Source organism: Megalobrama amblycephala, linkage group LG10 (genome assembly GCF_018812025.1).
Source record: "Megalobrama amblycephala isolate DHTTF-2021 linkage group LG10, ASM1881202v1, whole genome shotgun sequence".
Classification (NCBI taxonomy): Eukaryota; Metazoa; Chordata; class Actinopteri; order Cypriniformes; family Xenocyprididae; genus Megalobrama; species Megalobrama amblycephala.
This window is the reverse complement of record NC_063053.1, coordinates 35,652,495-35,680,389: the sequence shown is the minus strand read 5'-3', so window position 1 is coordinate 35,680,389 and position 27,895 is coordinate 35,652,495. Positions and strand designations below refer to the sequence as shown.

Below are 27,895 nucleotides of genomic sequence, written 5' to 3'. Positions count from 1 at the left end.
TCTTAACAACTAGCTTACTAACTATTAATAAGCAGTAATTAGGAGTTTATTGAGGCAAAAGTTATAGTTATTAGCTAGAGAATAGTGAGAATTGGACCCTAAACTAAAGTATGACGAAGGTCCCCCAACCCCAGCAAATTCATGTAAATCATGCAACAAACATGATGTTGAGTCAACTGTGGTAGAGACAGACACAAAAAAATATTTGAAAATAGATTTAATGACATACAAACATGGTTCTAAAATAATAAATGCAATATTTTCCAAAAAATATATATTACTCAGAGTACTAATACAAGTGTATATAAGGAGGAAGAATATTTGCTCAGAAAAAAAAAAAAAAAAATCAACCTTAATTTTTTATATCCACCCACGGATATCTAAAGCAAACTAATATAAATTAGCAATTGTGGTCTGCAATACTTTGGAATATTTGAGAAAATATGTATAAACATACTCAGTGCTCTTACAACAACACTACACTCATTTTATTAACAAAGAATTATTATTATTATTTATTTATTTTTGCTAAATCCAATATGGCTGTTCTTTTTTTTTTACCCACATCAAAAAAATAATGTAAATAGGTTAACTAGGGTTTTACATTTCTTTTGTAAAATAGCAGCAGTTCTGTTTTGGAGTGGTTGCTCGTGAACTTATAACATGTAATCGAAAGAAAGTAAATTATATTTGATCGTCTAGTCTATGACTCTCTCTAACTGGTCTAACTCATAAACATATTCTCAGAGAAAGAGCAATCGGCCATTGATTTGTGGTAAGAGTGGTAACTTTAACTGATCTACATCACACATATAAAAACGTTATTACAAAACAAAGCCAAATAAATAAGAGGAATTATGAGCTAATATATACATAATACTGTACATCAAATGTCAAAAACTATTTCTTTTGATATGTTATTTATTCCAGCAATATGACACAGACGCTTCTCTGCCCTCAATGACAACCACAGGACCTCACCACCATATTCCGGTACTTTTTCAGAATCACATTTGAGCTGTCATCAAAATACAGCACTGATATGGGATTCAGTTTGGTTGGTGCACAGCAAGGCTTTGGCACATTATCAGGAAACATTAGATGGACCTGTTATGGGAAAAAAAAAAATGAAAGAAATGTATGATATGTTGAATGAAAACCAGTTTTTTTTGACTGGAAAAAAAAAGATTTATCATACATTAAGTAAATAAAATTATCCTTCAAACCTAACACACACATACACACATCTTAGTTCATGTTAATTTCAACATTTACTAATACATTATTAAAAAAACAAATTTGTATATGTTATATTATTTAAGGTGTCTGAGCTAATATGAACTAACAATGAATAGTTGTATTTTTATTAACTAAAGCTAACAAATATGAATAAATACTGTAACAAATGTATTGCTCATTGTTAGTTAATGTTAGTGTAATGGTTAAGTAATTTGCGTGGACTCTTATGTTGTTTTTCCTTCCTGTGATTAGATCCTGTTTCCTTTGTTCCCATTGCTGGTTCCTATAGTTAGTCATTAATTAATTGATTATGATCACCTGAGTCTTGTTTGGTTTCTTCTACGTAAAGATAATACTGGCCTTGTATTATCTTTACGTATATGAAACTGTTACGCAGATTTTTGTGACAGAACACAGGACCAAACAAGGATCTAGCAGAAGCCTCCATTACCCTTGCCCAAGAAAGTGTTCCTTTATGGGAATACTCTGCCTTGATCTGCGAGTTTACCCAGCGCTCCTTCCTTGATGGTGCCACACTAAAATCTATTTTCTGGATAGGAGCAAATTATTTTGTCCCTCTGGACTTACCAGACATGGGAAATCTAACATGGAGAGAAGTCATTCTCCTTTGTTTACTGTGCACCTACCCATTGTTGATGTCCTCACCCATGACTACCCAGAAACAGAGCCCATTCAACCCCTCCACATGCCCACCAAGGTCTCAGAGCCAAAGCCAGCTGAGTCTGATCAGGTGTTTGAGATGGCCCCAATGTCCATCCAGGAGATCAAGCCTGAGCTATTTTTCACTGCACGAACCTGCACTCTCTAAGTGCATGAACACCAAACCAGAGCCCACCGCAGACCCAGAGCCCAAGCCTGCCAAGTCTGACCATCTAGCACATCTAGCACGCCTCATCTCACACCCCTTCGGCTCCACCTGCTGAGCCTCCATCTTGCAAAGCTGCGATTCCGCCTTGGCCCTCCAGTCTAATGGTGTCACCCTGGGCCTTTGTCTCCTCAGCTCTGCCTGGGTCTCCACCTCTCACAGCTCCACGTATGGAAGTATCCTTGGTTCCGCCTGGACTCATCTCAGAGACTTCACCCTGGCTATTCCCTCCAGCATCTACACCCCGGCTCTTCCCTCCATCGTCTCTTCCTTTACCGACTCCTCCAAGTCCCTGTCCACCTCCAAAACCCCCACCCTCCCTCCACTGTTGGCACTGTTGGAGGGGGGTACTGTAATGTGTCATGTGTGGACTCTTATGATGTTTTTTCTTTGGTTCCTGTGTTTCTTTCCTGTGTTTAGATCCTCTTCCCTTTGTTCCTGTTCCTAGTTGGTTTCTATGGCTACTCATTGATTAATTGATTATGATTTTTGTTTGGTTCCTCATTTAGCCATGTTTTAAGCCCTCAGTTTGGTTCTTCTCCTGGTCCAATATTGTCTTTACATGTGTAAAGCTGTTATGCTTATTTTTGCCTTCTGATTTGCCTTTGTCTTTGTTTTGTTTTTTAATGAACTAACTGTCAAAGTACAGGTAAGGGAAGAGCAGCAGATTTAATTTATCTATTAACCAACATTATTTAGTGGGACCTTATTGTAAAACTTTACCTTTATGCCTTATTTGCATATATTTGCACAAAACGTGGCTCATATTTAGGTCTTATTTTTAGAACCACTACTACACACTATTATTAAATGATGAAACAATGGACACTTACCAAGGTCTGCACAATCGCATGGTTTGTCGCATTCATATGTGCGTTCAGTGGAAATGAACATTCTCCATCACAATAAAAGGCTGCATAGCCCTCTGGAGCAATAATCCAATCCTAAAATGAGAGAGAGACAGTGATGTATTTTCTGGTTGAATGGAGCAATCCCATTGTGCAGTCCTGTAATTGATGTCTTGCGAGTTGTCGCATGTGCTTACCTGCCATCCTAAGTCGCGGAAGCTCACGTAAAGTTCATGCTTCTTGCAGGCTTGCCTCTGTTCACTGGTGTTCTGATCTAGATAACAGCAACAAAACGGACGTTGAGCCTTCAAACACTGAAGTAGTCATGTTGTTTAGTCTAGGAGTGTGTGTGGGCTCGATGTGCTCTATGTTTGCAGCTGGCAGGATGGTTTTGTATATAGACTCTGAATGCCATAAATACTCAGTGATTTGATGGCAGCAAAGAGCCCTACATTCAGAAAACATCAGGTAAGCTCAACAGGCATTCTTCAAGTGAGTCATCTATGAAGGGCATAAATGTGAATATGTGGATTAAAACAACAGCTACTTATTTCATGCAAATTAAAGATGCATTAGGTGACTTTTTAATAGAATAGTTTGCAGAAAATATCCCTCTAAAATCACAGATATCACTGAACCCTAAGAAATCACACCTGTCTGTGGAGGCCCTTAGCTTTGTAAACAGCAAAAAATCCACAGCGGGATGATATTGTTGAGCTTCTTCAAGATTGTGGAATGCAATATAGAGCCACAGGCTTTGGTTGTTCAGTATTCATCAATATCTGGAACATGCTACCAAATAACATTAGACTGTGTCCCACTTTGCACACTTTGCAAAACATGTAATCATTGAACAACTTGCATTCTAGTAACCTGTTATATTGTTGAGCACTTTTTTAATTTAGCAGGTTTTTTTACACCCATGTTTTTTTAGATGTAATATCATTTATCATGCATGTTCTCCAACCAATATGTCTATATTGGTCGTTTGTCTCTTCCCTGAAACACGACCCATAGGAGCGTTTACTAAAGTTGCGCCCCTATCGACAACAGGACACTTTCATTTTAATGCATTGTTCCCTTTTATCTGCGTCATATTGCGGGTTTCGCATAGCTCAATTGGCAGAGCATTGCAATAACAATATTCAATCATGTGATCATGCGATTGTGGGTTCGATCCCAGGGAACGCATGTGCTCATAAAGTGTATATGCACTATAAATCACTAAGGGGAGGTTTAGGGATGGGGGTGGTTGTAGTCGTTAATAAAAATGAGTTTTGCTAAATGGAAATAGGAGAAATGGTGTAAAAAGTCCTCACATTGCATTTAAATGAACACACATGTTGATTGGTAATGACATTCATACGTCATTTCATGATGACAGACGTAACACGACACTGTCATTATTTTTACGGACAGTCTCCATTTATCATAGTGCAACTTACTTGTATTGTTTTTTACTATTTACAATGTTTTTAAATATTAGGTGTGATGTTTTAAATTGTATGTATGTTATTTATCAATGAATGTTTTAACTATGCCAAATGTTCCCTCTTTTCTTGCCTGGGACTGCAGATGAAATTTAGCTCTGTACAGTAGTTGATTCTGATTCTTCTTGTTTTTTAATTAAATAAATAAATAAATAAAAATTGTTAGAGATGCTAACCAACTGCATTCAGACGACCTTGAGGTGCTCTCTACCAGTCAGTCATTTTGAGCATTTTGGTTTGCTGACTTTGTCAGATTTGACTTTATCAGACTTTTGAATATCAGCATAATGACTGCACTGCAGCTTATTCAGGCCAAGGACTGCCAACTTAGAAACCATCGGTCCCACTTTATATTAAGTGGCCTTAACAACTATGTACTTACATCAAAAAATAAGTACAATGTACTTACTGGGTTCATATTGAATTGCAAAACACTTTTGCTGCTATTGAGGTGGATACGGGTAAGGTTAGGGACAGGTTTGGTGGTATGGGTAGGTTTAAGGGTAGGGGTAAGGGTTAAGGTATGGGTCAACAGTGTAATTATAAATGTAATTACATAAATGAATTACAGATGTAGTTACATGCATGTATTTTTAAAATATAAGTACAATGTAAAAACATGTATGCACACAATAAGTGCATTGTATCAAATGATTAATTTAAATGTAAGTACATAGTAGTTAAGGCCACTTAATATAAAGTGGGACCAAACCATCTGACTGACAAGTAATGTGTTTTACCATGGTTTATCTGAAACACTTGATAGCACTATATTCAACTGGTGTGGAAAAACAAATCATATAATGGCGCAAAATTCTCAACAAATTATATAGAATGCATCAAATAAAGAAACAAATAAATGTGAGAACATGGATGATGAATAAGAATGATGTAACCCTGGTTGTAGGCCTAAACCTAACATAAACTGTAAACTTGTTCCTCAAATATGATTTCTTGTCACTGAAATCTGGTTGATTGGAATGTTGTTCCAGGATCATCCAGAGATAACACAGATTATTTTATAGATATCTCAAAAAACAATGGGATTTCTAGTTCAATTGATGTTTGTTTAATAGATTTGATGCCACTATCCAGACAAATTTAGTAAATCCAGTGATCATTGCATGAAGGGTTGCACTTTATTTTACAGTACATGCACTTATGTGTACATACAGCGGCCTTACCTAAGACCGTATTTGGTAATATAAGATAACTAATAAGGTAGGGTTAGGTTTTGAGGTAGGTTTATGGTTAGTACCTAGTTATTACCCAGTTATTGTACTATAATAAGTATATAGTATGTACATGAGGAACAGGACTGTAAACTAAAGTGATATTGTATTAACCTTATTTGCTCTACTTTGGTCAAGCTAAAAATCAGACAAGAGCTTGTGAGATCAAAAAACTGCTTTCCAGTTTTTTGTGTACCATGTATCAGATATAAGTGAGTGAACTGTAGCTGGTTTGTTTGGTGGAAGTTAGAGAAATGTCTAACTTTGCTTACGGCACTTTTAAGGAGCAACTCTGGATGTTTTGAATTTTGGAAAACTGCACTGTACCTCCACTTTTGATAGCTGGTGAAGTTTTCTGTTGTGGTTTGCTTTTGTTTCTGTGGCTCTTCTTCTTGCCTCCTGTTGCTCTTACAGAACGGAGCAGAACCTCACTGGCTTTGAAAAAAGCCACCAGGAATGGCTGTTTGGACTGAGGTCCGTTCCTTCCGATGATGCCAGCAGATTTCATGTTGATGCTTCTACCTGAAAATCAAACAGATGCATGCATCCGATTACAGAGATCAACGCTAGGCAAACAGCCATGATTAAGACACGAAAACCTCGTCCTGGGTGGCAGAATCACCACAACTATGTATGACAGTTTCTATGGTCCACACAGATACTGTAGTAATTGTCTGCATGTCAAACTGAGAGGGAGAGGGCTGAAAACTGATCCTAAAACACTGACAACTTCGTGGCATCAGGTTCCCATTTAAGAAAGAGGAAAAACTGGGCGTAGTCGTGACTCAAAGATGATGCTTTTGTGGAGACTCACATTGGTAAACGTGTCTGTTTTTAAGTTAATGTAATGACTATGTGAATGGAAATGAAACCAGCTGCATTTCATGGTCCTTTTTTCCAGTGAAAAGGGAATGCAACAATAATTGAAAACAACAAAGCGCTGTCTGCAGGAAAGAACACTAAAATATGACAGCGCTATTAAAGTGACCAGTGATGGTTATTATTTAATAAATTCCCAAACAAATGAGTAACATAGAGTAACATGAACCTGGCAGACATCCATTGTAAAGTACCACTAAATACAAAACACACCCCACTTTCGCAGTTCCACATATTCAAACTTGTGGTGCAACTCTGTTTAACCACCGTAATATGATTCATCTTTGGAGAAATCAACTAGTCCTGAAACCAGAGAAACTTTGTCGCATATCCGTCATTCGAACCACACTGGTTCAACAATATACAACGGTTGTTAATGACTAATAACAACTGCTAAATAATCGGTTTGAGATTTAATTCATGCCAGATTATTGCTGGAAATAATGAACTACTTTGTTACTTTTGTTCTTCATTGTTTTCCTTTATTTCCAGATGTTTGATTCAATTGCAGGTTCCCACACAATTCTCTTGACAACTAAAAGATGTAGAATGAAGTTTATATATGGAATGAAAGATATAGGTTGTTCTTTAAAGTGGAAAAAGGTTCTTCAGGTTATTAAGATGTTCTTCACACTAAGAAAAAAAAATGGTTCTTTTATGAAATTGACTGAAAGGTTCTTTGTGGAAACAAAAATTGTTCTTCTATGGCATCATCATGAAAACCCACTTTTGGGACATTTATTTTTGTACACAACTTTGCGATGATCTTTGCAAATGTTTGTTGGAACTATGGTTTTGGGAGGCACCAAATCATCAAACTATATTTGTAATGACAGAACTTACGATCATAGTTGGCTAATAATGCTTTTGGGAAACACATCCCTGGTTTGGAGACACTCATGAACATTAGCACCATTGAGCTCAAAGCCGGGTCGGCCCATCTTCACACAGTTTGAAGGTTTGCGAGCGTGAATTTGTGAGCCACAGCAGATAGGAAGATGTTTGATTAACTTACATTTTGGTCTGTTCATTACAAAGCCCCCAAAGGGACATGGTGATGGAAAAAATATGAGATGGGTGAAAAAAATATTTCAATGCTTTTGCGTTCCCCTGAGAAACTTTGTTCACTCGCAAACTTTTTGAGTTCTTTGCTAGCGAACGCAAAGTTTCTTGGAGGAACGCAAAACATTTGCGAGAGAATGCAAAAGCATTGACAGAATTTTTCATCTTATCTCATATCTTTTTTCCATCACCACGTCCCTTTAGGGGCCTCATAGTTCCTTACACAAAACTCTGAACTGAACTGAGCTAGATGATGACACTATTGTCTTCTGCAGAGCTGCTTTATAGCTGAATCGAATTTGTTTCATATTTGATGAATTTTGCAACATTGACACTGTTATTGAACTGAATTGAATCAACATTGAATTGACTCAAGATGAATAATGACACTATTATCTACTGTAGAGCTGCTTATAGCTACACTCTAAAAATGCTGGGTTAAAAACAACCCAAGTTGGGTTGAAAATAGACAAACCCAGCGATTGGGTTGTTTTGACCCAGCGGTTGGGTTAAATGTTTGCCCAACATGCTTGGCAGTTTTATTTAATGCAAATATTGTTAAAAAATTACTATATGGCTGGCTTAAAATGAACCCAAAATAGGTTGGAAATTAAAAATCTGACACTAAAGGCAACATCAAAAGGTGAGCATTTATTTATAAGCAATTTAATACATTATAATTAATTAAACTTATTAATAAATGTTCATTTATTAAACATATTAATACATGTTAATTTCCAACATACTTTGGTTTCATTTTAAGCAAGCAATATAGCCATTTTTAAACAATAGTTGAGTTAAATAAAACTACCCAGCAGGTTGGGCAAACATTTAACCCAACCTCTGGGTTAAATCAACCCAGTTGCTGGGTTTGTCCATTTTCGACCCAACTTGGGTTGTTTTTAACGCAGTATTTTTTAGAGTGTATATTGAACTTGTTTTTTATTAACACAGTCTCACAGTTATTGAACTGAACTGAATCAACACTGAACTGACTTGAGCTGAAAAATGACACTATTGTTTTATAAGAGCTGCTTTACAGCACAGTTGAATTGGAAGTTTTTATATCATTGATTCTGTTCTTTTCCTGTTTATTACTGTGAAAGTGCTTTGAAACAATCTGTATTGTATACAGCACTAACACTAACAGACTTGACAAAGACATTGTATAACTAGCTCACAAATTGGGAAAATTGTAACTTTTTTTTTTTTTTTTTTGCAACACACTTTGACCATATTACAATGTCATGAGCATTTCCATTTGTCGAACCCTCCGTCAGAGATTTCTCAAGCATACTGTGTGGAGTGGCTCCAGTTTCCAGTGCCATCGTGATGTGAACAGATTGATTAAAGCGCTGCTGTCACTCTCTTACCGTCAGCGTTCTCCACGCAGAGCTGAAGGCCCATGTTCTGCTGCGGGTTCAGGAGCCAGTGATTACTGGTGGCCGTGATGTCAAACACCAGCCACCCCCCATCAGTGGCACGGATCTTTTTCGAGTCCAAGAGAAACGTTTCAGCATCCCTAATGAGACAATAAGAATGCACTATGACAATGTGATTTACATTATATTTTTGAATATAATATTTCACTGTCCCACACAAATAGATGAATGTTAAACTGTAACGACATGTTTAACATCCGAGACGAATGAGTTGGATTTTGCTAATTGCAGTCAATCTGCATCTTAATTAGCACTGTTGATTATAACATACAAAAACAAATATTGAAATGAGCGCAACCAAATTCTCTCTCAACTCTTCCTTTTCATCTCGACCACAATTTTGTCAACAAGCCATTCCTGTTCATCTACTTAACTGATGTTCCAAAACAGCACATGGGCCACACAGTGAGACCCTGATCTCACAGACAGAAAAATGATCAGACACAGTGGCACGTCCCAGCATGCCACAGTGAGGGCGAGCGCGCCACACCACAGTCTTCTGCGTCCCTGTGACATGTCAGTATTCTCATTTTCTTTTCAACTTCAGCGTGAGCAGTTGAATACAGCTGGCATAAACTAGACTCTCTGGGTGTCATATACAATCTTCAGAGAAATATAAAACAGATCTTAATGGATGTTATTAGAAATTTCCAAGAAGGACCGTGGTATCCTTTGAAGTAGCTTGGAGAAATTGTGAATTCCATGGCTAATGGTAAATCATTCAGTTCTATGGTGTATATCAAAGTACTGTGATGTTATTCCAAAGATTATTTTAGTTCTTCAGGAAGAGCAATCCCAAACCAAAAAAATTTGTCCTCAACCAAATATTCTAAACCGAAACAATGGTATTTTTCTGTATTTCATTTAATTAGAGCAGAGTCTGTTGTGTCAAAAACCTTGTTCATCTTGAATTATACTTTGAACAACCGAATAGAGTGCATTATTGCCCATCCAGCGCTGGTTCCCGAAAATTCATTTCTCCCATAAGGATTTCAAAAAAGCCTTTGTTAATGCGCTATAAGTCGAGAACCAAGCCATCCAGCTATGAGGAGAATCATAACATTACAAACTTTGATTTGAAGCAAAACAGTATTTGAAAATCAGACAAAAATACAAGACTGTGAACTTAGCAGCTTTAGTGAGGGAAATAACTACAATATATATATATATATATATATATATATATATATATATATATATATATATATATATATATTTATTTATATATATATGAAGACTTCAGATGCAAAAGTCTCTAAGTGCCATCTGAAATTTTCTTCTAAAATGAGCATTTTTATCAAGCTTGTATGTTTAGGTTCAGTAATTTCACTTCTTTAATGGCAATTAATAGGTCAGTTTCATTGCCATTAAAGTGTAATAACTGAACATAAACATACAAGCTTGATAAAAATGCTCATTGTAGAAGAAAATTTCAGATGGCATATATATATATATATATATATCAAATATTTAAAGGGGCTCTATGTAAGATTTTTACTTTAATAAAGCATAAAAATACCTCGATATGTTTGCAGATATTTAGGAAACATGCTAAGTTCACCTACGTGTTTCTCAGAATAACAATGTTACAGTCTGATATTCTACTTTGAAATGTTTGTTCCGTGTCGGAATGTCTGTCTTTGTTTTGGTCTGTGATGCCAGTTTATCCAATAGTGTTTCGACATCACAGGTTGCCAGTTGGCGGAAAACAGCGCATATTGTAGCCATGGAAACCAACAAACAAACTGGGTCAGAGAATCGCAGATTCTACCTGACCTAAAAAGCCTCTGAATCCATCTAAATATCTCTATGAACAACAGCATATAAAAACAGATAAATGAAATCATCAGCTTACAGTGTGTAAGTCTCCTCAGCTTTCATTGTCAATTGCGCTCCCTATTGTTGCTGGCAACCCGCGTCTTTGAACGAGGGGGCGGGCCAAACAATATTTTGAATTTAGACTGCAGTACCCATTTTGAACACTGTGTGTCATTCCTACATAGAGCCCCTTTAAGCTTTTTGAGAGCATATGAAGACTCGATTATGTCATTTGCAGTGCTTCTCAGGACTGGATAGAGCTAATGAGATGTTTTGCTTGTTTCGACTCTGATTGGTTGAATTTTCTGTACAGCATCATGGGTAATGTAGTTTATCACCACAAATTCTGCTGTTAAACGCAGTTATTTTAAAACTAAGTTGAAATAATTTGTGCTGAAACTGTAACAAACACCATTGATTAACAGCCTCATAGCTGACAGTAAGGCTGTCTTTAAAGGTTTTTAAATTATCATTAAAAAATCAATTTCCCTATGTAGAAATGGAATGGAGTTCAAAAGACACAAGAGTTACTGATTTAAGCCTTCAGTTGAACATTACACATCAACAGTTCTTGTAGTTCATTTCCTGTTGCACATGAGAAAAGTAATGCTTTGCGGTTCAGTGAAAAAATCAAGAATCACTCTTACCGATTCAGCCAGAGAGTGAATCACTAGACTGAGTCACACAAGTTCAAATGATCTGGCTCATTTGAGTATTTCACTTGTGAACTGGACTACATCGAACTGCGAACAATCAGTGAGGACAATTGAACAGAAACATGTGTTATCTATTCATTGTGTCATGGCACAAATTAAATTCAGATTTTCCTTTGCCATGATGCTTGTAGATACAGTAGCATCACAGCACAAACCTGAACCAGATCCGCGTAAGAATTAGTTCTCTATTTCCATCACGGTATCACAGTACCTCCACAATACTGTTTTGTAAAGGTGTCGTTTACCGCCATGCCATTAACACTCACAGTGGGCACGTTTTGGCAGGCTATATGAAGTGGGTGCTAAACTGTGAAACACTAAATTCCATTAAATCACAGTTCGGACACAGAAACGAATGTGTGAAGCTGTCAGACGTGGGTGCCTCATAAACACAGCCATGAGTTCCAGGGCCTCTGATGGCAGAATCCATTTTAAACCCTTGTTTCATTGCCCCAGGAGAGCCGTATCTCCTCTCGAATGTTTCAGCTGCATTCATTCACGGTGAGAAATGGCCCTGTCTATGATGTGCCCATGTATGACTCAAGATAAGTCACGGGTCTCCATCTAGATTAGAGGGCCATTAGAAGCGTGAAGAGGCAGGTGGGCACACTCACTTTTAGGAAGCTTTGGAAGTCTCTTGACGCAGAGGCCCTCTATTAAGGCCAGATGGCCCTGTCTGGGGTGCAAGCGCTCTGACAAGCTGCCGAGATATGCAAGGAGTGATAACTGATGGACTTTCAAGACTTTCATAAGTGCTGGAACTTGCAAATGAGCTGTTAATGGAAAGCTTTATCCATGGCCATTACCAGCACGTATATCTGGTGAGACTGAGGAAGAACAGGTTTGCTTTGGTTCGGGTGGGCTCTGGTTCAGCGAAACTATTCCTAGCGGACAAGAGGTGGAACAGAGCTGACCTGATGTCATGATGTCATGGTCTTTTAGTTGAGCCCAGCTGGCTATATCCTAAAAAAAAATATATTTTTCTTAGGAAAACTGTTCCCATACATCATTCCACAATGGCTATGCAATCTTTATTATCTGTGTTCACTGCACAGGTTGGACCTCCCATACTTTAGAGAAGGACACTATTCTAACTCAAACCTTATTAAGCTACACTGACATGAGCAATGCAACACTGAAAAAAAGTGGAAACTGGTTTTATTCAAGTTAAAAATATTATTTTACATCACTGTACCACACTATATACATTAACTCTTTCCCTGACAGTTTTTTTAAATTCTTTTTATTATTTTCACAAAACTTTCATGGCCCCCACAATATTTTTGTATGAATATCTGAAAATACAATACATCAAAAGAAAGAACAGAGTCTCTGAATTTTTACATCGCAACACGTTCTCCAACCAATTCGTCTATATAGGTTGTTTGTCACTTCCCTGAAATACGATCCATAGGAGCGTTTGCTAAAGTTGTGCCCCTGTCGACAACAGGACACTTTCATTTTAATGCATTGTTCCCTTTTATCTGCGTCATATTTCAGGTTTCACGTAGCTCATTTGGCAGAGCATTGCAATATGCAACAATATGCAATCATGTGATCGTGGGATTGATCCCAGGGAACGCATGTGCTCATAAAGTGTATATGCACTATAAATCACTAAGGGTAGGTTTAGGGGTGGGGTAGGTCTAGTCGTTAATAAAAATTAGTTTTGGTAAATGGAAATAGGACAAATTGTGTAAAAAGTCCTCACATTTCATTTACATAAACACGCATGTTGATTGGTAACGACAATGACTGTAAAGTGTAAATATAGGTCGTAATAAGGTACTTGAAAAACGACCTATAGGGTATTTTTTTTTTAGGATAGTCTGATATATATATATATATATATATATATATATATATATATATATATATATATATATATATATATATATATATATATATATATATATATATAATTTTTTATCAATACTTGAATGTGGTTAAGTTTCATTTAAAAAAACAATGTTTTCAACATTTGAACTTTTTGTCAAAAGCTTCATCCGGATCAGATTCAGAACGATGATCAAAACACAGATGGAGTAGATCAAGTCCATCAACACCCCCAAAGCTTCACAGTCGTTTCCTCTTCATGGGTTCAACATTTCATTCAGTAACGCAGTGTTGATTTATATGTTGTTTAAAGGGGTGCTTGATTATGATTTAACTTTTTTAACTTTAGTTAGTGTGTAATGTTACTGTTTGATCATAAACAATCTGCAAATCTGCAAAGTTACAACGCTCAAAGTTCAATGCAAAGAATTGAATTCTCTGTTTAAGGACTACAACAAACATCTGGTAGGAACTACAATGAGCTTCTTCCTGGCTTAGTGACATCACTAACCCTAAAATTTACATAAACCCCGCCCCCGAGAACACGCAACAAAGGGGGCGGGGCCATGTTGGGCTGCTTTAGAGAAGAGGAAGAGTTGTTGTAGTAGAGTGTTGTTGTCATGCCGTCATTTTATGCCGGACTGCTCCACAAACGAGGGTCAATTCAACGCTGGATTTGCACAAAAGTTTTTGCTCAAACCCAAATAGGGGCAATAGGGCTATAATATATGATCTGTGGGGTATTTTGAACTGAAACTTGACAGACACATTCTGGAGACACCAGAGACTTATATTAGATCATGTGAAAGGGGCATTATAGGTCCCCTTTAATGTTGATGATTGTGTTATTTAACATGTGCATCAGCAATGTTTCTATTGCTTGTTTCTGCTTCTTCTTCACCTGTGTTTTGATCCGGAGATTCTGTAGTCTTTCAGAAGATGCATAATAGTGCCCCCGACCACATAACAGTGAAAATATGGAAAAAATTCCGAAAAAATTCATGCCAGAAAATTCCACCAGTGGGAGGAAAGAGTTAATTTATGGCAACAAAGGTATTTCTTATGGGTTAAATCAGGTAGAAATCACACTATTGCAGGTTACCGCTTTTTACAGTCCAGTTTGGATGTCTATAATATAATCAGTAACACTTTACAATAAGGTTTCATCCGTTAACATCAGTTAATGCACTAACATTAACAATTAACAATACATTTGTTACAGTATGTATTAATCTTTGTTAATGTTAGTTAATAAAAATACAACAGTTCATTGTTGGTTCACGTTAGCTCCATTAAATAATGTTAACAAATAAAACTTTTGATTTTAATAATGTACATTTTAATATGACTTAAATTATTCATATTAAAATATTAATATTAATAATGTAAATATTAGTAAATTTTGCAATTAACATTAACTAAGATTAATACATTATTTTAGAAGTATTTTTCATTGTTAGTACATTTGAACAAATATAATCTTGCTTCCCGTACCTTTTGAACAATGAATTTCCATGACAATTGTTTATGATTAATGTATATTTTTTTCTTTTTTTTTCTTTTTTTCCAAAATCATTTTGCATAGGTTCAGCAATTTCTAGTCAATATAATATTTTAGAGTTGAGATCTTAACACTTAAATTACACAAAAGTTTTCTTCTGATATTCACAAGTTCATATAATACTGGAGTATGATAAAGACAGACAGAATTGGCTTGCTGTTCAAAACAGAGTGCTCAAGTTGGAGACTCGTCTGGACTGCGTAATAACAGAGTTAGTAATGAAGAAAAAGATTTAAGGCAGGAGACGGGTGGTGGAGGGATACTGGAAGAATCATCACGGATGAGCTGCGCAGATGTTTATATACTCTTGCGTAATGATTGACAGGATCAGATGTACGTGCTCCTCCCCAACCTTGGTTTTAAAACTCCATAAAGTAAATCTTCTTTGTGGAATACTCAGAATGATAAAGATACTAGTCTGGCATCTGGATATTTTACATTCATCAAAAAATGCTGTTAGTTACATATTAATAGATCCTGTAGTAAATATGATATGAAAGCACTGTGTTCCTGAATAATGTTACATAAGATCATCCTTGGAACAAATTCCAAAATATGTTATATTAATATCAGCCAAATGAATTTAACTTTATCCGCTTATTTTCTGAAACTGTATGATGGATAATCCAAGGCAGTGTGTGCCATTGTCAGTTTTTCAATGGTGACAAATTACAGTCTTAAAACATCCTGACGCATGTAGTTTAATCGTCACAAGGGAAACCTCCAGACAGACTCCAGACTCACTCGTGTAAACAGGATGTCCTTTTATTTTCCGCTTGATTGCCTGCCTAAAGTGTTTCACAGACCAGGCACAGCTTTAAGAGACTGTCCTACAGGTTTAATTGGAAGTCAGGTTTCATTTAAACTCACCGTGTTACTCTAGGGCAAAAACAGCCGCTGAAGATTTGCTCAGCTTAAAAGTGTTTTATCAGCACAATCTCATTAGTATGTGTAGGTAATCTTACATCAAGGTTATATAGATGTACTGACAGTATTTCATTTTATGTATGCAATTTAGAGACGGACAAATGTTTACAAATCCTCTGAGATTCATAGAAAATATTCCGATTAATTTAGTCCCATTTAGTTCATAAATAAATTTCCCATCAAAAGGATCTTTCTCTGATAAAGTTTCTCCATCATTTAATGAAAGTCTCACTTGGTCAAAGGTTTAGGGACAATTTCAGACAAGTACAGATTTGTACATTACAGTTTTATATGAAATTAATGCTTTTTTCCCCAGCAGGACATGTTAAATTGATCAAAAGTGACAGCAAAGACATTTATAATATTACAAACAATTTCTATTTCAAATAAATGCTGTTCTTTTGAACTCAAAAATATTAAGCAGCACAACTGTTAATGGCTGCTAAAAAGAAATAAATTCTATTTTAAAATGTATTCAAAAAGAAAATAGTTACATTTTTCAACTTTAACTCTTTTTACAGTATTTACCAACACCAAATTTTTGAACATTAGCCTATAGTCTATTTCATAGTTCTTTGTGTTTGGAGTGTGAAAATATAGGCATATTATTTTTAGATAGCAAGCACTTGCAACATGATCATTCTTTGACCATACCACACCACCTGTCAAAAGACGCGTCTAATTCTTCATTATTACTATTTTCTACAATAACAAAGTCATCAAAAAGATGAAACTGTCACAGGCTGGTTGCAGTAATGAGAGTAGCTGCAGGATCTATTTGCAGCAGTTACTTTATTTCACAACTTCAGTCAAAATAACAAACACAGGAGCACAGGAAAACACAGGAGAAAAGAAAACCAACTAAACAGCTACATGGACGGACAAAGAATGACTCAAATAGAGGAATATATATTATAGAAGCTTGTTTCTGCCATTGAATAAAAAATAAATAAAGGTAATTGCGACTTTTTATTCACAATTAATTCTGACTTTATAAGTCGCAATTGCAAGTTTATATCATGCAATTCAGAAAAGAAGTCAGAATTGCAAGAAAAAAGACAGAATTGAGAGACATAAACTTGCAATAGTGAGACAAGTCAGAATTGGGAGAAAAAAAAAGTCAGAATTGAGAGACAAACTCACAATTTTGAGGAAAAAAGTCAGAATTGCGAGAAAAAAAGTCAGAATTGCGAGAAAAGATCAGAATTGAGAGACATAAACTCACAATTTTGAGGAAAAAAGTCAGAATTGCGAGAAAAAAAGTCAGAATTGCAAGAAAAAAGCCAGAATTGAGAGACATAAACTCGCAATTGTGAGGAAAAAAGTCAGAATTGCGAGAAAAAAAGTCAGAATTGAGAGAAAAAAGTCAGAATTGAGAGAAAAAAAGTCAGAATTGAGAGAAAAAAGTCAGAATTGAGAGACAAACTCGCAATTGTGAGGAAAAAAGTCAGAATTGAGAGAAAAAAGTCAGAATTGAGAGAAAAAAAAAGTCAGAATTGGGAGAAAAAAAGTCAGAATTGGGAGAAAAAAGTCAGAATTGCGAGAAAAAAAGTCAGAATTGCGAGAAAAAAGTCAGAATTGGGAGAAAAAAAGTCAGAATTGAGAGACATAAACTCACAATTTTGAGGAAAAAAGTCAGAATTGCGAGAAAAAAGTCAGAATTGCGAGAAAAAAATCAGAATTGCGAGAAAAAAGTCAGAATTGAGAGACAAACTCGCAATTGTGAGGAAAAAAGTCAGAATTGCGAGAAAAAAGCCAGAATTGAGAGACATAAACTCGCAATTGTGAGGAAAAAAGTCAGAATTGCGAGAAAAAAGCCAGAATTGAGAGACATAAACTCGCAATTGTGAGGAAAAAAGTCAGAATTGCGAGAAAAAAGTCAGAATTGAGAGAAAAAAGTCAGAATTGAGAGACAAACTCGCAATTGTGAGGAAAAAAGTCAGAATTGAGAGAAAAAAGTCAGAATTGAGAGAAAAAAGTCAGAATTGTGAGGAAAAAAGTCAGAATTGCGAGAAAAAAGCCAGAATTGAGAGACATAAACTCGCAATTGTGAGGAAAAAAGTCAGAATTGCGTGAAAAAAGTCAGAATTGGGAGAAAAAAAGTCAGAATTGAGAGACATAAACTCACAATTTTGAGGAAAAACGTCAGAATTGCGAGAAAAAAAGTCAGAATTGCGAGAAAAAAAGTCAGAATTGCGAGAAAAAAAGTCAGAATTGCGAGAAAAAAGTCAGAATTGAGAGACAAACTCGCAATTGTGAGGAAAAAAGTCAGAATTGCGAGAAAAAAGCCAGAATTGAGAGACATAAACTCGCAATTGTGAGGAAAAAAGTCAGAATTGCGAGAAAAAAGTCAGAATTGAGAGAAAAAAGTCAGAATTGAGAGACAAACTCGCAATTGTGAGAAAAAAAGTCAGAATTGAGAGAAAAAAAAGTCAGAATTTGCGAGAAAAAAAGTCAGAATTGAGAGAAAAAAGTCAGAATTGAGAGAAAAAAAAGTCAGAATTGCGAGAAAAAAAGTCAGAATTGAGAGAAAAAAGTCAGAATTGAGAGACAAACTCGCAATTGTGAGAAAAAAAGTCAGAATTGAGAGAAAAAAAAGTCAGAATTTGCGTGAAAAAAAGTCAGAATTGAGAGAAAAAAGTCAGAATTGAGAGACAAACTCACAATTGTGAGAAAAAAAGTCAGAATTGAGAGAAAAAAAAAGTCAGAATTGCAAGAAAAAAAGTCAGAATTGAGAGAAAAAAGTCAGAATTGAGAGACAAACTCGCAATTGTGAGGAAAAAAGTCAGAATTGAGAGAAAAAAGTCAGAATTGAGAGACATAAACTCACAATTGTGAGAAAAAAAGTGAGAATTGAGAGAAAAAAAAGTGAGAATTGCAAGAAAAAAGTGAGAATTGAGAGAAAAAAGTCTGAATTGAGAGACAAACTCGCAATTGTGAGGAAAAAAGTCAGAATTGAGAGAAAAAAGTCAGAATTGAGAGACATAAACTCACAATTGTGAGAAAAAAAGTGAGAATTGAGAGAAAAAAAAAGTGAGAATTGCAAGAAAAAAGTGAGAATTGAGAGAAAAAAGTCTGAATTGAGAGACAAACTCGCAATTGTGAGGAAAAAAGTCAGAATTGAGAGAAAAAAAGTCAGAAATATGAGAAAAAAAGTCAGAATTGAGAGAAAAAAGTCTGAATTGAGAGAAAAAAGTCTGAATTGAGAGACATAAACTCGCAATTGTGAGGAAAAAAGTCAGAATTGCGAGAAAAAAGCCAGAATTGAGAGACATAAACTCGCAATTGTGAGGAAAAAAGTCAGAATTGCGAGAAAAAAGTCAGAATTGAGAGAAAAAAGTCAGAATTGAGAGAAAAAAGTCAGAATTGAGAGACAAACTCGCAATTGTGAGAAAAAAAGTCAGAATTGAGAGAAAAAAAAGTCAGAATTTGCGTGAAAAAAAGTCAGAATTGAGAGAAAAAAGTCAGAATTGAGAGACAAACTCGCAATTGTGAGGAAAAAAGTCAGAATTGAGAGAAAAAAGTCAGAATTGAGAGACATAAACTCACAATTGTGAGAAAAAAAGTCAGAATTGAGAGAAAAAAAAGTCAGAATTGCAAGAAAAAAGTGAGAATTGAGAGAAAAAAGTCTGAATTGAGAGACAAACTCGCAATTGTGAGGAAAAAAGTCAGAATTGAGAGAAAAAAAGTCAGAAATGTGAGAAAAAAAGTCAGAATTGAGAGAAAAAAGTCTGAATTGAGAGACATAAACTCGCAATTGTGAGAAAAAAAAGTCAGAATTGAGAGAAAAAAGTCAGAATTGAGAGACATAAACTCACAATTGTGAGAAAAAAAGTCAGAATTGAGAGAAAAAAGTCAGAATTGAGAGACATAAACTCGCAATTGCGAGAAAAAAAGTCAGAATTGTGATATGAAAAGTCACAATTATCTTTTAAATAGTTTTATTTTGTATTTTTGTTATTCAGTGGCGGAAACAACCTCCCATAATATATACACATAAGCTGACTGAGGAGAAAACAAGAGACAGGTGGGACTAATCAGTCAAACAATGGGTAACTATGACAACAAATGAGCGTGAACAAAGGCACATGGAAAACAAGACACTACAAACACAGACATAACAGAAACAAACTATTTGAGCTTCTTCAAAGTAGCCATTCTTTGCTATTTTCAAGCTCTGCAAACTCTCTTCATTCTCTCAACCAGCTTCATGAGGTTCATTCTGGGATGCTTTTTAAACAGATTTGAAGTAGTTCATATGTGCTAGACACTTATTGGCTGCTTTTCCTTCAACTCGTCTCCTCCAACTCATCCAGACATTTTTGAATAAAATGTTGTTGGGAAATTCCCTGAGAATTAATTATAGCCAAAAGGGGGCCAAAATCTGTGCTGAATGCAGTCATTCGCAATTGCAATTTTTTCGGAATCGGCTCCATAAAAAGCAAAAGTGCACGACTGTAGGTGAAAATGCACACAAATATCTATTTTAATTTAGTTCTGTACAGAAATCCAGGTATTCTATAAAACTAAAGATAAGAATGAGATCATGAGAAACATTAATCCACTCTAACTTCTGAATGGTACAGTGTAAAATGGGGAAATATCTCACCTGTTTGGATATTCTTTGATGACTTGGTATATGGTCACCTTGAGTGTGATGTTCTCGTATCTGACGGGACTTTGATCCTTATAAATCCTGAACTCGGCGGCGGTCACTGCCTCGCCTTCCGGAATCTGAGTCAGGTCGAAGCGAAACTCCCTGTAGTGTCGTCTGTGATGGGAGAAGTCCTTATCCCTCTCGACTGCACAGAAACACAAAGCGCACAATGAGAATCTGCACAGGACTCGTTTGTTTTGCACTGCAGGATGGAGAAAGACTATCGCACACATGTTGGGTGTCAGCAGCTGCTTTCTTTAAAAAGTCATTCATCAAAATGGTCAACATTCCATGCCTAGTCCAAACATTTGGACGACCAACAAAAGCAATATCCAGTCCATTAAATCAGCCATCTAAGCACAGGTAGCAGTCACTGCACAGGCCCTTCCCTGTACGCTCCATCCATGATGAATGGGCTGTCAGGTTAGAAAAACAGGCCTTCGCTAATACACACTACGTTAGCAGAGAAAAGCTGACAGGACACAAATTTAATGTTTTTGTGAACAAGTTTTCTAGTCAGATATTCTTACCTCCCAAGATTCTCATTTCTAATCTGCAGAAAATACCATGTGGGTGAGAGGTTATCACTGTCAGAAATGTAGTGCTACCTCCTAAACTTGTCCTAAATGGTAGAAACCTTGACAAGAAAACATATTTGATATATAGGAAGTGCCTAGTAGATAAGGCTTTCTCCATATATCTAGAAACTGCTCTGCCAGATGGCTATCAAACATTGCATTCAATGTGTTTTAACTCTTGAACAGGTCTCTGAACATTCAGTAAAGCACAATTTATACATTATTCAATCTGATTATGGCATCTCTACCATTCTGCATCACAGAATAGTTACAGTACTACAGTAGTTATCAGTGCAGTTTTCAAGATTACATCATTTTCATTCCAGGTTGTAATCAGCATTGAAATAAGTCATTACATGATAATTTTCTTGATATTTTTTTTCTTAAAGGCGAGCATGTTTGCTGAGCAGATACCAAAAATACATATATATATATATATTTTAATTTTATATAAATTATCTATAATTACCGTGGTACATTTTTCTAAGGGAATAAAGTAGAGATGCACCAATACTAAATTTCTCTGCTGATACCAATAGTTTGATTTTTCTAAGGAAAAAAATCTCTCCCAACTACTGCTGTAAACTACACAGGGAACTCTCTCATTTGATACATTGCTATAATAGTGGAGGTTAAAATTAACAACAGACCCTAAACTATTATATTCAACTGCTGTTTATTTTCAGATATAATCACTCAAATAAAAACTGAAATGTTTGTATAAATGTTTTAACTCATAAGCACTTGTCTTCATGGCAAATGTATTCAAACATATATGTATAATTAATGGTAAATAATCTCGTCTCTAGTGTTTTTATGGCTAACTAACGAACTGTGAACATCAGATAACTTTCCTGAGGTAAATGCAACATTAAATGACATGTATCTCAAGCTGTTTTATTGACCTCTTTCTGTGGTTGAAACACCGCGATTACATGAGACATTATTCATTTCAGTAAGTTGTACTGTATCTTTCAACATACCTTCTGATGTTCATTCATGTTTTTTCATGCCGTAACTTAAAAGTGGAAGAAATGATTCCAGATCCGCGCTGACGCTTGATCTGTCACGTGACATTTAAGAGCGCCAAAACACCGTTTATTGTTTGAATTTCATAAAAAAATGGACCGAATTTGAAAGCTAATTCTTTGTTTCTTATTCGAAGTAACAAATCACAAAGCTCTTTTGGGATTATTGGATGGAAAGTGCTACAAATAATGTTTGGTCTAGGGAAAAACCACAGACCTGGCAACCCTGGCTTGATCTACGGGTGATTCAAATAGATCCTGCTTTTATGAAGCTATTTTTTAACTGTTAATGTGTGACTATCGCAAAAACTAAATTCAACACATTTTCTTCACACACAGTATGAGTTGCAGTTTGACACGTTTTTCCTCTCCCTTTTGATTAACAGGATATAATCCGCCCTGATCATCGTCTGTTTTTAAACAATTGTGAATATAATTGCCTTCTTATGACTCATTTTTACAATATACAGTATTAATGTCTTCCTACATAAGCCTGTTTTTAACATTGAAAGATGTACGTTTGAGGGCGGAAAGACAGTTTTAATTAAAAGACAAAACAGACTGATTGAAAAACGTTCTTTCAAGGACATCTCAGTTTGGTAGAGATGAAACTGAACACTGATAGTTGTTATTACTAAACTTCAACATGCAAAGGAACAAAAGGGTTAAAGAAGAACGTTCTTCTTGTAGAGCTAATTCCATGTAGTCTGCGCTCCGTATCTTCGAAGCATCAAATAAAGACATGCATTCACGGTGGTGATGTACAGCGCTGCTTATGAAGCGCCGTGTGAAGCAGAAGAGTGTTTGCATTGCGGTGCCGGTGAAATAGCGCAGCTCTGCCTCTCTGATAGTTTATCTACAGTGAAAGTCTGTAGTTACTTAACACGGAGAGGTCAGAGGGCAGGCCACGGTTACAGCAGCTGGCCAGACTCAACTTCAGCATCCTGGCGGCTAATTAAGAACAGAGGATGGGGATATAGTGCTTTCCGGGCAATAGAGAGATATTGTTTAATTAATTCAGTGCGAGAGATCATTTAGAGTAAAAGTGTATTTTGAGTGCGTGGCAACGATCCAGCTTAAGCTCTACTCGTAGTTGAGTTTTTTATTGTAATCTGCGTACTTTCCGATCATAGACGAGCTGTTTTTTTAAACCCATGAACTAACACATCAACACCTTTTGTATTGAAACGCAAGGCAACAATTTATCCAGAATCCGTTTAGCGCTTGAGTCTGATTACGTGGAAAGAGCTGCAGACGCTGTACATGAGTGGAAACACATGGAGCACAGTTCAGGTGATGATGAAGACTCTATACCTTTACACACACGTTTATTTACTCTGAGGCCCAAACTGTGTTTATACTGAACTCCCTTTTGTATTCATCTGTCAAATCCATAAAAACAACAAATTCATACAAGGTTTTTGTGATTCATTCGTGTGTAGGATTATATCCTGTCAATAAACAGAACAATGACCTTTAATGGAAGAACGAGCCAAAACATGGCTAAACCAGCGTCTAACGCATAAATTAGATCTGCGAAGCAAGAGAAAAAAAAAAAAAAAAAGCCACTAGCTACTGGCACCAGATTAGCAGATTTTGAGCAAAAGCGGCCCTTTCTTCAAGCTCTTTCCTCTGCTTAACAACAGGAAGTAATTAAGGCAAATTATCCTCAGGTCAGACAGTCACTTGATAAGTTTACATGAACTGTGAGGTGAGAGGTCACAGCCACTGAAGTTGCACAGTTCAGCGTATACTTATCATCTTATCACAGCATTCTTCAAATAACAGCAAAAAGCAGTTATTACTAACGACAGGAGATTAACAAACCCCGCATGTAAACGCCGTTCGTAATTTGCTTCACTTCACTACGGTATGTGCATGCATGTGTATTCCGATATAATGACACTCTTTATAGCCACATTTTTATTTTCTCTCCAGAACCTGCAATTGCCTCAGAGTTTCCAGTAACCATACAGTCCTATATATACACCGTTTATAGAGTTTTCAAGGACAGCGTAGATGTGGAGGACTATATTCCAGTAATATGGGGGAAAAAAACACCTGCTATTTTAACATTCATAGGAATTCATTCAATAACATTCACTGGAATCACAAGAAGGCACTATATTTGAGCTCAAACAAGATAGCTTATAAAGAGATGATTTAAAGGTAAAAAAAAAAAAAAAAAGTGTTGCTTGCTATAATAGTCTAATAAAAATGTACAATCCCTTAAGTGCACGACATCATCAAATGAAGTCATATTGATTGCATTTTTATAGCATTATTGTTTAAAGATAATGCATTCATTCCCGTGCATTTTTTCTTTTTTTTACTTCAATATCCAGCAAATGAAGTTTTTTTTCCCCTCCAATTTAGTTTTTGTTTAACAAAACATAAGAAGTTTGTTTACTCGGCTCAGCCCTTAGACTCCCGTGTGTCTGCTAAATCCAACAGGTTGTAATTTTACATTTTATAAACTTGAAGCACTAAATCTGTAATACTGTGACAAACAAAACGGTAGCTGGCAATTATCAATAATGAGCATTTTAAATCAGGAGCTAGACTGTAATTGCATTCCTTCTTTAAACGAGCGCATATTTTAGGTTTAACCTTCGTGTTCTGGGGGTCTGAAAAACCGCAAGGCCCTTTCTGTCAAAAACACGCAGTATTTTTCTAATTTCCTTAATTTTATGAAAACAAAACTTCACATCTGTCCCTCATAAAGAAAAGGGGAAAAAAAAGGAAAAATGTGAGACCCCTGATTAAAAATTAATTTGAACATTCTCTGACTGGCATAAACACTGTAGAAATGATAAATGTTTATTTGAATTTGTTTTACTTTATTTTTCTACAATGTGACAGCAAATAAAAGCAGTGTCACTGGATAACAATCACCTTTCTAATAAATGCATACAGTTATAAAAGTATACAATGGGGATACATTGGCTATTCATTTTTTTAATTAATTGAAAAAAATATATATTTTTTTCTTTTCTTTTTGAGTAGGTCAGAGCAACAAATTACAAGAAACCAATTTGAACTGATATATAGTAAAAATGCTACTAAGTATTATTTTAAACACGCTGACATTCGACGTTGAGGTGAATTTAAACAGAGCAACCTACCTAGATTGACAAAACTCATCACCATATCCGCGTCATTCAGAAAGTTGGTGTCGTGCGCGGTGGCCAAAGGCGGGCTCTGACTGGTCAACGGCGCCGCGCGGTACGGCTGCTGCGGGGCGCGCGAGTATCCATGTGGAACTCCAGAGGCGCTTTTACGCGCTTTCCCAGCGAGCGCCTTCCCGAGTATCGCGTCCTCCTCGTCGGTCGTCATCGCGTTGTACAGGTCCAGCATGAAGAGCGGTGCCGACGACGCTTGTTTGCCCGGGGAGAAGGGCCGGGGACGGTGGGGCAAGCCCAGGATGGAGAGGATTTCTCTCTGGATCTCTCGCCGCTCGTGGTTACGCAACCGCCTGTAAATAAAGCTCGAATGCACATGGTTGTCTCCTAAACCGCATTGAACGCCGTGAAGAAAACCGAGACAGCTCCACAGAAGTCCAAATGTTGGCGCTCTCATCTTTATCTCTCAGGATGATGCTTTCACCAAGCGAGTGCTGCTGGGTTGATGATGGCGCTCTCCATGGTGCACCATGTATAACTTTGTTTCAGTTTCTTTATTAGCCTAATCAAGTCTTTATCCCGTATATGCTTTGGAATGAACTCCTTCTTACACTTCAAAGTGATGCCTCAGGTCAGCTGGTGCCTTGCGCTGTGCCACTGTTAGGCAACATCTTCACCAATGCCATTCAGTTGCATTTCGAACTGTTTAACATCAATCAAATAATGTCAAAAGAGAGAGAGAAAGAAACAACTTACAAGGACTCTTCACCTGTGCGTGTACTGAAAACAGCACCAGCAGCCTGGGAACGGGAGCGCGCAGCCTCAGGAGTCAGTGCATGAACTAGCTCAAGTTGTGCGTGCACCAACACAAGACTGCATCCCTGAAAAGTGTTGAAAGCGGTAGTCCGTCCCACACTCTGGAGGGTTTGCATCAACCTCTAGCGGTCGTATATAAAACATCGTTGACCTGAGGCATGAATGCAAGCTCACCGTGAAATGAGAGACACTTGATATATGAGACCTTTCGTGATTAGTCAAAGGAAAAGTCCAGGCGGGCAAACACCTGTCAGCTTTATTTCAGCGCTGCTCGCTCTGCTGCCTTATATTCGAGCTCACAACTATCGAGCGGTGCGCAGAGCCATTATCTGTAAAATGATGAGACAAACTAAAATCTTGCAAACGCTAGGCTTATATAATATATATTACTAATACTGAAGGATTATGATCGGATTATATGCATACCCACGTATTCATTTCTTTACAAAACTAAAACTTTGAGCATTTAGGCCCACCTATGCAGTCTAAGCAAAGGCTGGCTGCTTTGAAGGATGTTTTGGTGGCTGTATACTTTCCATACATCTTTTGAAAAATGGTAAGAATACAGCTGATAGTGTTATGACTTTGCCTACTGTACTTGATGACTTACTGTTATAAAACTTTTGACCGGTAATGTAAAAATCCAATGAATATCAACTCCCCGTGAGGGCACTTAAATATCTGAAGGTGAATCATTTGAGGTTCAGATGAAGACCGAGCGGCAAGTCTTGTCAGGGAACATCCTATATGTTAGAAAGAGCAACAGCGCCATCTAGGACCGGATCTGCGGCTGAGTGCAATTACAAGAGAGCCGCGTTTTGATCAGTAAAGCTTTTTAGTAGCACTTTAGCTTTAAAATCCTTTAAAATTAGCTTTTAGTATGAATATGTTAGTCTTAAGGTTGTGAATAAGCTGGTGTGCTATAAAACAAAGACAAAATTCGCATTTAGGAGATATAAGCATTCAAAAATTACACTCTCTCACTTCAGCTAAAATGGATCATGGATCAGATCTCCTGTCCAATCAGATGCTCTCTAGAGTCTGAAGTCCCTCCCCCTACATTATAAATATGCTGAAGCTGCGGCTGACTTCAGTCACTTGTTCATGGCACATAGAGCACTATATAGGGGACAGGGAATGATTCTGACAGTGTAAATATGCTTTCCACTGAAGCAATGAAGTCTGGTTTCACATTAGTGTCACGTGAACCGCTGCAGCATGCACACAGGTCCAGAGACACGAGAGCACAGAGCGGATCATGTTTTAAAGCGATGTGGAGGAGATTATGAGGAGAAACGGTTAGAGATTATAAGCAAACTGAAGCTTTACCGAGTTCAACGGCTCTGGCCGAACCGTGATATAAATAAAACGCTATTGGCTATTTTAAAAAAGGGGAGGAGCTGAGGTCTTCCCGTTTAGTTGAAATTACATCAACACATTGAATAATGCTGCATGTTCCAAGACACTTCAGTGGGCCTTTAATGCTGAATGTATGAGATCTTCTAACCCTAAGAACATCCCCGTGTCACGTATTATTCCACACGAACAGATCAAACTAATTCAGAATAATTTGATTAGATTACCTGTTACCTATTAATTCACCATGACCATATTTCATGCTATTATATATTAGTAGAGTACAATGTTAAAAAATATGTCAGTTACAAATAAAAAAAGTGATCAATTGATTGCAGGGCAGAGACAGGAATCCAACAACATTTTTTTTTGCTTCTCACATTTAGATTTTCAGGGTTTCAT

The 27,895-nt window shown here is 36.6% G+C and overlaps 1 protein-coding gene across 1 annotated transcript; it reads right to left on the bottom strand.

Moving 5' to 3' along the window:
- Positions 1-202: 202 nt before the first annotated feature.
- bmp5 (bone morphogenetic protein 5) lies at positions 203-27,890 on the bottom strand. Its single transcript, XM_048205906.1, has 7 exons — positions 25,325-27,890; positions 20,546-20,738; positions 9,010-9,158; positions 6,023-6,217; positions 3,171-3,247; positions 2,959-3,069; positions 203-1,107 (listed from the first exon to the last, which is right to left on the bottom strand). The coding sequence occupies exons 1-7, from the start codon at positions 25,776-25,778 to the stop codon at positions 958-960; spliced, it is 1,329 nt and encodes a 442-aa protein (XP_048061863.1). The 5' UTR covers positions 25,779-27,890; the 3' UTR covers positions 203-957.
- Between the last annotated feature and the right edge of the window lie 5 nt (positions 27,891-27,895).